We start from the raw sequence: 15657 nt of genomic DNA on the forward strand, positions 1-15657 counted from the left end.
GTACATTCTGACCTAAGCCATCCATTCATACCCAGCAGGGAAAAAGAAGGGGAGGCGGGCAGAGCTAGCTTACATTTAGACACTGGAGGCCTCCCTGTTGCTGGAGAATAAACAGGTCACAGCAAACCCAGTGAGGCCCCATCCATAGCCTCTTTTGACCTCCTGGGGCAGCCCCCTCATAGCAGAGATGGCCCCACAGACAGCCAGGACAGTTACTTTGGGCCGGCAGGTTCATGTGGAGCGTGGGGGGGGGGGGGGAGAGGGGGGGCCTAGTGGCAGGAGGACAGGCCCCAGCAGGAGAAGCAGAGGTCCTGACAATTTCTCCTAAAGCTTTCCCTTCTCAGCGCAGGCTGGGCCGCTGGAGACTGTAAGTGGCACGGTGGCCCGGCCTTCCCGGTGGGGCAGGGTCATGGTGTGTCATCTAACCTTTCCTTTTCAGTGGGAGCGGCGGCCGTGGCGCGGAAGGGAAGGCAGGTCCCAGTCCCACGTGGTTTCGCGTGGCGGTCGCGGTGCCGCGCACGAGGGACACCCCACCTCCGCGGATGCAGGGGCGGCGGGTGGAGGCCGCAGGTCCGCAGCGAGTTGCAAAGGCATGTGCTGATTTGCATGAGAAAGGGCGAGTCGCGTGCTCAGCTGGCGGCCCCGGCGCAGATGACGGGTCCCCACCCCCCGCGCCGCTCCCCTCCCCCCCGTCCCGGGCCGCGGCCGCGGCTCCCCGAACCCGCGGATCATCTGCTCGGGCTGTACCGCGCTCATCTCCATGACAAAGCGCGTGTTTACCTGGCCCGGCACCGGCGGGCACGCCTTTGTCCCGGATCGGATGACCGCACAGCTGCTCCCGCCGCCGCGCGCCCGCCCCGAGTGGCCCCTCAGAACTTTCCTGCGACTGAGCGCGCGGGGGCCCCGAGGGGGGCGTGGGGCGGAGGCTGCTGCGGCCCGGGAGGGGCTGTGCCGGACTGCGGCGCAGTGCCGGAGGGCTCCCCAGAGGTGGTGGCTCGGAGAGGTGCCCGCGATGGGTTGCAAGGGCCAGGGGGGCATGGGCGTGAGGCCGGTCACCCCCGCGAGCCACTGGCAGGTGCGGCGCTAGGGTGACGCAGGGCCACCCCGAGGGCCCAGGTCGACTTCGGGACGGGCCCATGCCAGCCGCGTGCGGCGACCCGGAGGGGTGGCAGGGTCGTGGCGCGCCCTTCGTGAGCCCCTGGAGGGGTGCGGCCTCTGGGAGGCCAGACCTGAACGCGAGGCCGTCCCCTGTCCGCGTCCGCGGCGGGAATCCTCAGTCCCGGGCCCAACCGGCGCACCTGGAAACCGCAGCCTCGGACTTGGCACACAATGAGGAAGGGAAGAAAGGGCGTCGAGGGGCGCCGTCCGGCCGGCCCTGTCCCCAGGCCCTACTCCCCCAGGGCGCGCCCCCGCCCGGGGGTGGGGGTGGGGGGGGCGGCGGGTCTCGGGCACCTGTCGCCGGGGCCCTGGGGCGGCCCGTCAATCACCCGGCCGGCGCGGGCGGGGGGCGCCTGGGGGCTGCGACCCTGTGCCCCGAGGCTCTAAAACGGAGTCGCCCGGAAACGTGGCTTGGCCCGGGGCCCTCCCCACGGAGGGTCCCCGCCGAACCCGCGCAGCCCGGGGCCGCGGCCGAGGAGCCCTGGGCGAGGCGAAGCTTTCGAGCGCGCTGTCCTTCCCACCTCCCCACCTCCCCTTTTCTGTGAGCATCTGCCCGGGGGAGAACAGATGTGGGCACCTGCGGTGACAGGCCGCATATGTTCCATCCTATTCACAGGCATTCAGACGTGGCCACAATGAGCAGCCTTTGTGCGCACAGTCACTAAATATATTAATCTGCACTCCCCAGAGCACCGGGCTGTTTAATTTTTCACTAGCAATAACATCTGATCTAATCCTTAAATCGGCTCCCGAAAGCCTGCCCTCCCGCCCTCCTTTTTTCTCTCTCTCTTTCCCCACCCCCTCTCCCGAAAAACGTGTGAAGCTATTCAACCTTCCACCTGTTGCCCGCTGAACTGGGCGTGGTTCTTGCAACATCTGATGTCGGTTCGGGCAGCGGGTGGGGGTGCGGGCGGGCGCGACCGTGTGGGGGCCGCTGTTGGGCCACATGGGCGTAGCTCGGGCACGTTTATCAGAAGGAAAATAAACACAAAGTGCAGAGTGCGGCTCCCCAAATGTTGTGCAAACAAAGAACGACAATTATTAAACAGCTTCCGAAGCAGCCCAGCACACCCATCCTCCCTGTGTACCGCCCTTAAAAACGTACGTGAAGTTGGCATTTATCTTTTTTTGATTAAACTCCAGTGGTTACTATAAACACCGGGCAATAGGCCGCGCAGCCAAAAGGTAACATAAATCTCAGACGTAAGACTTAGGTTTTTTTAAGCAATTTTGTTGCACGGCTCTTTTTCTTAGCATCCCTTATTCTGTTTTGATTTGTTTTCGGCCACAATGGGTCCTTTAGTGCCATTGTGGGTGTCACAATGCAGACGGACATCAGGCTGTGAATGAAGACAGAGGCAGTTTAAACAAACCAGGCTCTTTCTTTCCTTCCCGTCCATTGTGATACGAATGGGCCTTCTGCACTGGCTGCTAGGAGACCGGCTTTGCAAGGCCCTACTCCAGTAAATGGGCTGGAGAGAAAGGGACCCCAATAAACAGCCTAAGTATTGGAGAAAAAAGAGGGGACAAATTTCGGCAAATGTCTTTCACCTTCAAATCAGCACATTTCTTAATCTCAAAAAGTAAGGCATGCTTTCTTGAGCTGCACTCCTTGCTTTTCGAGTTTCCTCCCTGCCCACTATGAAATTCTTAGTCTCTCCCCTATGATACGTCCCCGTCCCCGGAAGCAGAATGGGGACAGCACTGGCACTCCATCAAGGTTTGCTTTTAAAAAGCTATGGGAACAGGGTGGTGGCTCTTTATCAATCATTATCACTAATAACTAATGATCGTAAACTGCTTTCAAACTGTAAGCTGCTCACTGCTGGTAGGTATGTAGGGGCATGGTTGTGAGTCTGGATTTTTTTAGGAACAGTCACAAACCTATGCTTTCTTTTATTTTTTTTTTAATTTTTTTATGTTTATTTATTTTTGAGAGAGAGAGAGACAGAGCATGAGCAGGGGAGGGGCAGAGAGAGGGAGGGAGACACAGAATCCGAAGTAGGCTCCAGGCTCCAGGCTCCGAGCTGTCAGCACAGAGCCCGATGCAGGGCTCGAACCCACAGACCTCGAGATCATGACCTGAGCCGAGGTCGGATGCTCAACCGACTGAGCCACCTAGGCGCCCCTGCTTTCTTTTAATGGTAGTTGGAACTGTTACTATTTACATTAGTAGGTTCATTAAGGCAAGAAATACAGTTGTTTTTAGGTTGTTAGGGGCCCAGTAGGAGTGAGTTAGGAATGAGCCACCACCACCACCTTCACTTCTCAGTGGTTGGAACTAAGTCACAGGACACCACTGAACTGACCATAGTCACGGCAAATGGGAAAACCATGATGGGCTGATGGAAGTCACTGTTCACAGCTGGGGCTACAGGCAGATTTACTTGCCCAAAGCACATGGCAGTGAGAAGGCCACTTCAGTCACTCACTCATGTGTTCATCCACTCACCTGTCTTGGAGGCTGGAGGTGCAAAGGAAAGTTAGGTCTTCTCTCTGCCACTACATGCATTATACAGTGAGTAGAGAAGGCTTTTATTTTCAGAAAGAGTTTGTATAGGATTACTTTGCCTTCCTTAAATGTTTGATGGAATTCACCAGTGAGGCTACGTGGGTCTGGAGTTTTCTTTGTTGGAAGGTTTTTACTTAGAAATTCAACTTAACAAATAAATGTATGGTTTAATGAATATAGGGTTACTCAGATTTTCTATTTCTTCTCAGGCTTGGTAGTTTTTATGGCTCAAGGAATTAAAAAACAATTTTTTTTAATGCTTATTTTTGAGACAGAGACAGAGCACGAGTGGGGAAGGAGCAGCGAGAGAGGGAGACATGGAATCTGAAGCAGGCTCCAGGCCCTGAGCTGTCAGCACAGAGCCCGACGAGGGGCTCGGACTCATAAACCGTGAAAGCATGACCTGAGCCGGAGCTGACTCTTAACCGCTTAACCGACAGAGCCACCTAGGCGCCCCAGGCTCAAGGGATTTTTTCCTCTTATCCGAAGCTGTTCAAATAGTCTTCTTTTAACCTTTCGGTGTAAGTAAACTCTGTGGTTCCATCTTCCATCATTAATATGGGTGATCTCTGTCTTCTTTTTTTTGTTGTGATCAATATAGCTACAGGCTTATCAGTTTCATTGCTCTCATCAAAGAACCAGTCTTGTTCCACTGAGCACCTTTGCTGATCAAGGCTAGATCTAGCCCAAGCCACTGGGCTTGCCTTCCTTCGGGAATCTCCACCCTCCACTTCCTGTTGTCTACTCCCTGAAAATAATCATTTCATATATTTTGTCTAGATTTCTAGTTGTTTAAAGTGGAAGGACAAGTTCTGTAGGAATTATTCCTTCATGGGCAGAAGCTGAAACAGGATACTTTCGGGGGCAAGTAACAGAAAATCCTAATTCAACACACTTAACTATAAGGAAGGGCCACCATCAAATAGAATTAGGAGGTGGTCTTTGTGTGAGTTAATCTTTGGCTTAACCGCATCGTCCAGGCACAAGGCACTCTCCATGTTTCTGCTCCACTGGCTTTGGATTGACTTCAAATGTTGCTTAACTCCCTCCCACGACTGCATGATGGCTGCAGGGGCCCAGAAGTCACAAGCAGACATAACAATGACCAGAGGAAGAGGCTCATTTTCTTTCTGTGTGACACTTTGTAACAGCCATAAAACACTTCAGTAATATTCAAGGTGGGCTAACCATGTAGAAGTCAGTGTATTGTTATGGTTATGGCTTTTTTTCTTTCCCAGTTTTTGGATGGTGAACTATTGCTCAAATGAAACCACATCAACCCATGTGGTTGCGTTCAAAGAAATTCAGTTCAGCATTCAAATAAAATTAAAACTAACTCCAAATAAATTTCAAAGGCTGTTTGTTACCAAGAGAAACCCGCCCTGATCCCACCCTTCCCAAGCTCATTTCATGCTCCATGTTTCTTCTGTTTCTCAGTGGATGTGAAGGCTTTCCCTTCACCCTTATACTCTCCCTTAACTCCCTTCTCCCTACTTTCAACCTAGTTTCTTTCTTTCTTCTTTTCTTTCCTTCCCTATTTTTCTCTTTTATGTAAATCTGCCATCCTGTTTTTAGGTTCTCCTTACAATTCATGTCTGATGTGCACAATAGGGCATAGGAAACACCTATGTGTGGTGCCAAGCAGGAGGCGGGGAAAGGACCTGAATAATCACATGTAACTTTTTTGCTTCTGTTATGCTGATTTCCATGTACAACTTTCTGCTAGTGTCCTGGGAAAGGGGCCTGCAAAAGAATCTTTGGCTTCTCCCTTCCTTCACTATTGTGCGCTGGAGTTGTAAAACAAATTTTAAAGCCTATAGAATTTAGACAGATTTGAGTCTGAACAACAATTGTGCCACTTACTACCACTTGCACTGGTTACTTAACAACTCTTTAAAACTTTTTTAAACTTTTTTTTAAAAAGTTTTTTCTTTTACCAAAGTAATACGGTTACAGATTTTAAAATTCAAGTAGGATTTCCAGATTCATAACAAAAAATAGCAATCACCTGCATCAAGCATTCCCACTTTCAATTCCTTCCTCTAACTTAACTCTTCGCTATTGTTTTTTAAAATTTACTCTATTTCTTTTTTAATGTTTCTTTTTGAGAGAGAGAAAGAGAGAGAGAGAAAGAGAGAACGAGCAGGGGAGGGGCAGAGAGAGAGAGAGAGAGAGGGAGATACAGAATCCGAAGCAGGCTCCAGGCTCTGAGTTGTCAGCACAGAACCCAACGCGGGGCACAAAGTGTGAGATCACGACCTGAGCTGAAGCCAGAGGCTTAATGGACTGAGCCAAGCAGGCGACCCCTCCCCCCGCCCCCGGGGCCTTTTTTTAATGTTTACTCTCCTATTTCTTATAAAAGAGTCTCTAATGCTATGTCTGTCTTATTCCCTTGCACGTATTGTCTATGGATTTACCAGCTCTAGCAGATGAAGATTTAACTCTTCCACCGGATTTCCCAGACACACGCATTTATGAACACGTATAAGATTGCCTCCCATTTTTTAAAAAAATTATAGCATCCTTTTGTATTAAATTACCATTCTGTATTTACTTTATTATTATTTTTAATGTTTATTTTTGAAAGAGGGGGAGAGAGACAGAGTGTGAGCGGGGGAGGGGCAGAGAGAGACACACACACAGAATCGGAAGCAGGCTCCAGGCTCCAAGCTGTCAGCACAGAGCCCGATGCAGGCATCGAACTCACAAACTAGGAGATCATGACCTGAGCTGAAATCAAGAGTTGGATGCTTAACTGACTGAGCCACTCAGGCGCCCCTCGATTTTTTTTTTTAACAGATGTCATTTAAGGAATGTTTTCCATTCAAATAGAATTTTCTTAAAAAAATTTTTTTTTAAGATTTGTTATTTTTGAGAGACAGAGACAGAGTGTGAGCAGGGGAAGGGCAAAGAGAGAGAGAGAGAGAGAGAAAGAGAATCTAAATTAGGCTCCAGGTTCTGAGCTGTCAGCACAGAGCCCGACATGGGGCTCGAACCCGCAAACCATGAGAACATGACCTGAGCTGAAGTCAGACACTTAACCAACTGAGCCACATAGATGCCCCATGTATTTGCCTTACTAAAGCTAGGTAATTATTCACAGCTGAGGCATATGCGGTGATTACATTTTATTTTTTGTGCAGTTTTTTGTCTTTACTGGATTCAACAATTGCCTAATATATTTGCTTGACGTTTCTGTGTACCTCTTACTTATCATCACCAAACTCCAAAGATCTTCCTTTAAAGTATTCAGACACATCAGGTGTTCATGGGTGTCACTGTCCTGGATGAGGAAGGTATCTCTGGGAGGCACCTGCTCTAGTTTAAATGGTCTCTATCTAGGACTTACTTTCCTCCTCTGTCTTCACTTGGATTCCCTGCTACCCAGGTCCTAAAAATCCCTCTTTCCTGACTACTTAATTTTGGAGAGTATCCCTCTGCAGGTTTCTGAATGGATTTGGCAGATCATATTTTTGAGCTGCATATCTCAATATATCTTTATTCTACCCTCACACTTAACTAATATTTTGAGTGAGAGTAGAATTTAGTGTTAGAATTATTTTCTTCAGAATTTTAAAGTTAAGTCTCCACTGAATTTCAGCATCCTGGGATTCAATTGAGAATTTCCATGCCCTTCTGATTTCCAATCCTTTAAATGTGACCTTTTTCTTTTTTCCTATGGAAACTTTTTTTTTTTTTTTTTTTTAGGAAGGGGCAAGTCTGAATATTTATTACCCTTCTTAAAAATATGATTATTTAGGGGCACCTGGGTGGCTCAGTTGGTTGGGCGGCCGACTTCGACTTGGGTCATGATCTCGCGGTCCGTGAGTTCGAGTCCTGCTTCGGGCTCTGTGCTGACAGCTCAGAGCCCGGAGCCTGCTTCAGATTCTGTGTCTCCCTCTCTCTGACCCTCCCCCGTTCATGCTCTGTCTCTCTCTGTCTCAAAAATAAATAAATGTTAAAAAAAAAATTTTAAAAAATAAATTAAAAAAGATGATTATTTACATAACTTGGTTTTTAATAATTGGCTCTCCTGAGTCAGTACAAGCCAGCTTCAGCACACCACTGCCCCTAAGCCTCTAGGAGGCCTTAGGATTGTACTGTCCACCAGGAGACAGCCTGACTGCATTTTCTTATGGAACATGTGGGAGTAAGCAGGGAAGGAATCTTTAGGCAGAATGCCACCAAGGTTCACTTAAATTCAGTTATCTCCTGGTCTCTCTTCTTCCTGATCTGCATGGAGGCTCAGAAGTAGAAGGATTTGCTCAAAGGAACAGAAAGGAACAAAAAGAACCAGGAAAGACTTCAATGCGAAAGGAACAGAGCCAAAGCTCTGGAGGGGGACAGGTCAGGGAAGAGCTGAGGTTGAAAGCCTCTGGCCCTCGGTTCTCAAGAAAGGCAGACTTGGGGGGGGGGGGGCAGATGCCTTTTATTGGTCTAACCAGCGTAACTAGTAGTAGGTTTGGGCAGAGCTCCCCTATCTGTCCTGGCCCCCATCTTTCCTGGGTGTTCCTGACTCACCCCAGGGGAGGAGAGTGTTGGGCAGGGGTGGCAGGCAGAGCCAGGATCGAAAAGGGGATCAGGGTGAAGTAGAAAGCACGAGGTTACCAGATCACTCAAATAAAAAGCCCATCAGGGCAGAAGAGAGGATATTTCCCCAAACAGGCCCCTCTGCCCTTGCCAGGAGTGGAAGGGGGCAGGAAGCTTTCACTAGAGGTTTCCTACTGTGCCCTTTGTGCTATCAGCATCTCCCAGATGTGTTCCTCAGCTTCCTTCACACTCTGCTCCAGGTAGGATTTTTTCTGTTCCAATTCTTTAATTTTTTCTTCTGCTATTTTCTGTTTCTCTGAGTTGATTGTGAATTACCTCCTTGGACTGAAGAATAAACATTCTTCCTACACCTTCATACATGTTAGTCTCATCTATCAAAGTCATAATCTCTGTATCTGTAAGATGTGCATGCTTTTTTGTCTGTTTAGCTGTTCAATCTGTATGTCTGCAACTTCACCTTCTGTTGAATGTCAATAACTTTGGCTTGAAGCTCTGTGAAGGCCCTCTTCAATTCCAGATCCACGGGAGCGGCCATCTTGGTTCACTCAGGGTGCCTCTCCCTATGGAAACTTTTAAAGATCTTTTCTTTATCGCTGGTGTCCTGAAATTTCATGATGTACTTTAGTGTGGATCATTTTAGATTTGTTGTGCTGGGCATTTGGCAATCCTTTTCAATATAAGAACGTGTCTTTTACATCTGGGAAGTTTTCTTGAATTATTTCTTGAGTATTTCCTCCTCTTCATTTTCTCTTTCTTGTAATTCCTATTTTTCACATGTCAAACTTTAATCTTCTAATTTTCTTATGTTTTGTCTTTCTCCATATTTTTCTCTTTGTTCCAATATCTGTGAGATATCATCAGATTTATCTTCTAACTTTAAACACTTTTTAAATTTAGGGCGCCTGAGTGGCTCAGTCGGTTGAGCGTCCGACTTCCGCTCAGGTCATGATCTCATGGCTCCTAGTTCGAACCCTGTGTCAGGCTCTGTGCTGACAGCTCAGAGCCTGGAGCCTGCTTCTGATTCTGTGTCTCCCTCTCTCTCTGCCCCTAACCCACTCGCATTGTCTCTCTCTCAAAAATAAATAAACATTAAAAAAAATTGTAAACACTTTTTAAATTTATCATGGCTTTTATAATTTTCAAGAGCTCTTATTTTTGGAATGTTCTTTTACATATTCCCTCTCTGTTTCTCTCATGGATAATCTTCAGAGATTGCAAAGAATAATGTTTTTTTTTTTAATTTTTTTTTTAACATTTATTTATTTTTGAGACAGAGAGAGACACAGCATGAATGGGGGAGGGGCAGAAGAATAATGGTTTTTTTTTTACAATATTTTTCTTCTTTCTTCTAGTTTTTGTTTTTTCCTTTTCTTCTGTCTTCCTCACATCTGTCAATCCTCGGTCACAGGTATCTATTTCGGAGGGAGGCAGACATGCTTATCGGAAGCTCTGTGGGATAGATGAAGACCACCAAGTGGTGGGATTCACCTAAGGCAGTTTGAGGAGCTTTGGCTGGCCTGTCACCCTCCGCCTCCACTGTCTGGGTCCCCACAGGCTGCAGCTGGTGTCTCTGCTTGCCCCTTGCTCCTTCCAAACTCCTTTTGTTTCCTAGGTTTTCTCCTTCTGACCTTACTCTTCTGAGATTCCACTTCCTTCCAGGCTCAAGTCACACTTTATCTTCTTGCTGCCTTCTTCATCCGCATGTTATAAACTTTACACTACGTTTCACTTGTTTCCCAATATTTAATGTATGTTCATTTGTCTTCCTAACTGCAACGTGTGTCCCTTAAGATGAGAGACCACTTCGCATCCTTCTTGGTGTGGCACCCAACCAGTAGTAGCTGCTAAGCACTGTTGATTTTACCGAAAGAAATTTTTAAAGTCAGCCAGAAAGGAAAGCCTTGTATGCCGGGTGGAGAGATTCCTTCTCAGATGTAATACATACATGTGGTGTCGCTGCAGTTTGGTAATGCTTTCTGAGTGCTTGATCTGTCAAGTGCTTTGCAAGAGACTCTGAAGAGAGCAGCATTTGATCATTTTACTTCAGCGGAAGCCTCTCGTTCCCTGGGGTTCACAGCAGCACTACCAGATATGTTGTGTGTACAGACAGGTTTTGAGATGCGGCCTAAATAATTAGGTATTACTAATAATTTAACTTCCTCCGTAATTTACCTAAAAATAAATTAGATTGGTTTAAAGGCTAATCTGCTATCACACTTGGCCAGTGAAACATTCTCTTGGTTGTAGAGAAAAGGGTGGCATTGCAGCTAGAGGAACGGACATTGGGTATAGTGTGGACTGCCTGATATCTGAGCCTTAAGGGAGCGTGTCCTGACTGTGAACTTGACTGATCTTAAAGCGGTTTTCCAAATAAGGTGGATATGGTGGCTTACAAGCAGAGTCCAAACTCCTTAACATGAGATGGAGACGCTGCATGACCAGGCGATCCTGTTCACCATCCAGTTTTATCTGCCACCACTCTCTCATGCATAGGTTACAGTCCGTGAAATTCCTCTAACACGTCCTGCTTCTGCACCTGTCCTTGCTTCTCCCCAGAAATCTCACTCCATTCAGACCAGAAAACCTGCCCAGTAAATAAATTCGGCTTCAAGGGTAATTATGATCATCATCATCACAGACAGCAATGCCAACAAATGGCTAAAATGTACGTGCTTACCAAGGGCTGAGTGCTCTGCCATATTCTTTGTTTTTTGGTTTGTTTTTGCTTTTTAAAGTTTATTTATTTTGAGAGAGCGAGAGCAGCAGAGAGTCAGAGAGAGAGGGAGAGAGAATCTCAAGAACTGTGACACCAAGACCTGAGCAGAAACCAAGGTTTGGACGCTTAACCTCCTGAGCCGCCAGGCGCCCCTCTGCTATATTCCTCGTAAGCACTGCCTGGGAAGTACCATTACCGTCCCAACTAAAGAGTCGAGGAAGCTGTGCGTACAGAGGTTAAAAAACAACTTGCCCAGGATCACGCACCCGATTCCGTATTCCCCACTCCCACTCCCCATACCTCACGCGTAAATGGGCACATTCAGAGTTGGTTAACACAGGTTTGCCCCGGTTTCCCAAAGTTTGTCACCCCACTTCCTCAGCGCGTTTCCGCTAACTCAAAGAAATCCGAAGAGGACTTCCGCTTGCATGAAAAAAGCCACCGTGGCACCAGTGCAGGTCTTTCCTAAAAGCGAAGTGGTGTACTCTTCGCTTTGCACCGTTTGGACTTAGAAAAGGTTTCAGAGAGCGCTCTGCTTTCCGACGGAGCGGCAACCTCCCAAGAGCCTTTCGGGACAGCCGGGCTTCAGGCAAGCCTGACCTTCTCCCGAGCCGGCCGCGGCGGTCACCTGGGTCCCCGAAAAACTGGCGCCAGGGGCTCCGGGTAGCGTCGGCCCCCACAGGCCAGCAGGGCGAACGAGCCCAGGCGGCCAGCCTCAATCGACCCGCGGCCCGCAGCGCAGCACCGGCAGAAAGGAGAGGAAAGAGGCGGCGCCCCGCCGGCGCCCACGGGAGGCGCAGGAACCGTGTGACCCCGACCTAGGAAGCAACGCGCGGTTTCCAAGGACACGGGCGTGGCGCCTGCGCAGCTCGCTTCCCCGGAGCCGGGGGAACCGGCCGGGCAGGCCCCGCCCCCCGTGCAGGCAGGTTCCCGCGAGCGGAAGCGCTTGGGGCGGAAGCGGAAGTGCGCAGACGGCTGCGGCTGGGCCGAGGGCGGTGCGGGCGCGTCTCTGGCTGTGCTGGCGTATCTCTAGGTAGGGCCGGGTCTGCGGGGCCAGCGCCGTCCCGACCGCTCCCCGCCTGCCGGGCTCGGCTCGCTGCGCTCGCGTTTCTGCGCCGTCGCGGCCGCCCTGGCCGTGAACCCCGTCGCGGGTCCCTTGGCCCGGGTCCGAGCCCTCCGCGGCCTTGCCCGCCCTCAGCCCCGCCGCCCCGCTCCGGGTACCTGGGAATCGCCGCCCACCGCCTTTCCCCTCCTGGGCCTCTCCGTCCCGGTCACCTCATTCCCTGACCTCCTGACCCCCCCCCCCCCCCTCCCGGCTGCGACCTTCGCTTCCTCCTCTTTGGTGTCGTCCTGACCCGACCCTCAAGAGACGTGTGCCAATTCCGGGTCCTGACCTGACGGTCCCCTCAAGAGATGTGTGCCAATGCCGGCTCCGCTCTTCTCGGCTACCCGGCCGCACAACTGTGTGATCGCCCCCAGAGAGGCGTCCTCTGATGTCTGCACTCGCGTCTCAAAACTTGTGTGCCTTTCCCCCCAGGCATGTCTGGGCTGTCCTCAGCCGGGGCTCCAGCCCCTAGCAAGTGCTAAGTCCTTGCAGAAAGGAAGATGAAAAGACGGCAGACCAGTGTATGGATAGCCGAGAGGACGACTTGTCTACGGTGGCCAAGCAGGGGCAGGAAAGTGTCTTTGCAGGAGCGGGGATTTGAGCTGAGGTTTAAAGAAGTAGGGTTAGGTAATAGAAGTAGAAGATAATAGCCTAGCGATGGGGAATGGCAGGAAGTTACAGAGAATTTGGGGCAAGGAAGTGAAGTGATCAGATGTCATTATTAAGAGTTAGCCTGGCAGGTGTAGGATGATGGCGTGGGGTGATGGTACATCATGACAAGAGGGCTTTTGCGGTTGTGCAGGAGAGAAGCTTTAAAACCTAAACCCGGAAATGGTGGTGGAGAGAACTTGGAGGTGAGTTGGATGCGAAAGGCATGAGGTGTTGGTATTTCTAATGACTTGTAGGTTTTTGGCTTGACGTTTGAGATGATTCAGAGAGTGAGAAATGGCTTGGGGAGCAAGTCTGGAGCATCAGGCTGCTGACTGCTCACCTCCCAAGCGTATTAAGTTGTTTGGCCTGGAGCTGTATTTCACGGTTCCTCTAGTCACCTCGCCCTTTATTTTTGTCCTTGGTCTCTGTCATTTGTGAGTCATGGCCTCACGTCTGCATGTGCTCAGTGACCTGCCCGTGTTTGGGCCTTGCTCGTAGGAGCTAGCCTCTCTGCACCGGCACAGCCTTCACACATTGTCTGTGTTTAGATTTCCTCGTCACCCTGTCTCCTGCCATCCCTAAGCTCTGCGAAGTGGTTCTCGCCGACCGTGTGGTAACGCTGGTCTCAGAGCTGCACTTGTCCTTCCTCACCAGCTGTGCTCAGGAACAGCGCTGACAGCATCCCAGCTGTGCCAAACCCCTCACTGCCCATGTCTGTACGCACACTGTCTCTGAACCACCTTCCCTCTTACCTACCTTGTATAATTTCTAAACCCCTAATCTCTCCGACACGTGGCGCCCTCTCCTCTGGTCACTTCTGGCCCGCTGTTTTCTCGCCTGCAAACTGAGAAGACAAGGAGGTGGCATCTGAGGTCCTACCCCATCCCTGAGCCTTAACCTGGGTGTCGTTTATGGGGTAGATTTACTGTGAAGCTAATGAAGACCAGGTTTCAGGGTCCCTCACTTTCATGAGCCCCTTCCAAGACCCTGGGAAAGACCTCAGTGGTCTTGTGTTTATAATTTTGTAGTTTTTAAAAAGAAGGACCCCAACCGTGTAGGCTTCAGGCCCTGCACAACTTGGATCCCTGTGAGACTGGCCATTTGTCACATCCTGCTGTCTTGCTGTTTGCATTCTTGTCCTTCAGACTTTCCCCTTCATGTGTGTGCTAATCATCGGGGCTTGGAGACAGAACAGGAGTGAATGGAGCCCAGTTCCTGCTGGAACCCTCAGCCGGGGAGGGGCATGCATTTGGCAGAACCTTTGCGGCGATGCCTGTATTGATTTCACTGCTGCGTTGCCACCTTTTTCAAGAAAAGGTTAATGGTGAGAAGGAAAGTCTGTCTGATTGAGGTCATAAAAGCAGTTCTTATCTCTGGAAGAAGCTACAGCAATACATGGAAAATCCTTCAGGGGCATCAATTGCATCCTTTCAGTAGTTTGAAAGTGAGGTAACCCCTATGCTGTAAGTTAGTTTCATAAGGCTTCGTAATAAGTATGAATAACTTTTTATTTTGATTTGCTTTTACATATGTTTCTTTGTAAAGTGCTGTTGGGAAGATCTTCACAGACTAAAAACGTGTTGTTTAAGCCTTAAATTACTTACATAAAGTAAGATATTTTTAAAGCATTTTGTAGCAGTAGTTTAAAATCTACCAAATTGAGAGGTAAATCATTATTTAATTTGTACAAAAAAGGGAATCGATGATCTACAAAGAGATTAAATGTTTTGTCTCCGGTCAGACATTGCCAACCAAAAACCCAGCTCCTGAGCATCCTTACAAGAAGGAACCCACTGCTTTTGCTGTAGAACATTTGCTATAACGTGGACCAGACCAGTAGGTCCTTCAGTATGCCTGTCTAGCTGCAGAGTCCTGCCGGGACGCGTGAGGTTCCATGAGGCTGTGCAGCTGAACTACTGTTCCCAGTAGCGCTGCAGCCCAGAGTGTTGCGTTATTGTAAAGTCAGTTATATTCAAACCATCGCCACCCAGGACAAGAGGAAGGTAATTCTGTTTGAAACAGTGGAGTTTTCTGGATAGTTTAATTCTGGGCTTTTGCCCAGTAAACACTAAAATCTCCCATTTCAGGGTGGCAGTCTTTGTAAAATATAACATTTCCCTGCTTTGTTAATAGAATGCATTGGATGTAGTATAAACTTGCTTTAATGATCTCAAACACTTTAAACATAATTTGTTAGTTGTGATGTAAACACTGTTAGAACTTGTTGAGGCTCGGGAAGCTATTCCGCTGTTATTTGTAAGGAGTTTTTGTGTCTCTCAGGTTTTTTTAGTTTTCCTGTTCTTCTGCTTTCTCCTTGTCAGCCCTCAGCAGTTCCTGCTGCCATTGGTGTACATATGCCTGCTTCAGATGCCCTTTCCATATTTTTCTCTTCTGTGGACATAGAAGCTTCTTGTTAGAACTGAATAAAGAAATAGTCTGTAGATATAAATAAGAGCTTGAAGAAGTCTCTTACGAATAAATTGTTTTAGCCTTAACTCATGAGTTTATATTGATTCTTACCCCGAATTCTGAATAAATGAAGCATAAATTTGTGCATGCATACGTGTGTCTTCACCTGTGTTCAGTGACGGTGATTTTCACATTATGTGTCATTGTCCTTTAAGGGGTTTTGTAGAGCTGCAGTGGGTTAGGGAAAGGCCCGGTGCTCTGGTTGCTCCTTCGGTCCTGATTATTCTGTTAGTGCCCTTATGACTGGGAGAACCTTCAGGAAGGAGAGCTCTCTGGCTGAGGACACCCACAGGGTAATTCCCAGCACTGGAGCTGGCAGCAACCAGACCACTCCGATGTGACGGTTAGGTGGGGGTGTGGCTTAGTAAAAGGTGCGTAGGCTTTGGAGGCCGATGGGTTCAAATCTCGCCTCTCCTATTGTCTGTGGCCTCCGGCAGGTGCCCTGATGTGGCACACACGCTGCTGCCCAGCACCAGCTCTTTTTCCTTCTTGGCT

At 49.1% G+C, this 15657-nt stretch overlaps 1 protein-coding gene and 1 pseudogene across 15 annotated transcripts in view; one reads left to right on the forward strand and one right to left on the reverse strand.

The window, feature by feature from the left end:
• Positions 1-7682: 7682 nt before the first annotated feature.
• LOC131515221 (prefoldin subunit 1-like) lies at positions 7683-11725 on the reverse strand (annotated as a pseudogene).
• Positions 11726-11861: 136 nt separating this feature from the next.
• The window catches only part of FAM120B (family with sequence similarity 120 member B), a 94961-nt gene continuing 91165 nt past the window's right edge, over positions 11862-15657 (forward strand). For 3 of the 15 annotated variants that reach the window (XM_058735954.1, XM_058735955.1, XM_058735962.1), the window contains exon 1: positions 12299-12896. In XM_058735954.1, coding sequence (XP_058591937.1) covers positions 12816-12896 — 81 coding nt within the window. In that variant the 5' untranslated portion in view covers positions 12299-12815. Of the gene's footprint in view, positions 11971-12292; positions 12897-15657 lie in introns of those variants that run through there. The other 12 variants (XR_009263522.1, XM_058735964.1, XM_058735960.1 and 9 more) reach the window with 10 other exon arrangements.

Source organism: Neofelis nebulosa, chromosome 6 (genome assembly GCF_028018385.1).
Source record: "Neofelis nebulosa isolate mNeoNeb1 chromosome 6, mNeoNeb1.pri, whole genome shotgun sequence".
Classification (NCBI taxonomy): Eukaryota; Metazoa; Chordata; class Mammalia; order Carnivora; family Felidae; genus Neofelis; species Neofelis nebulosa.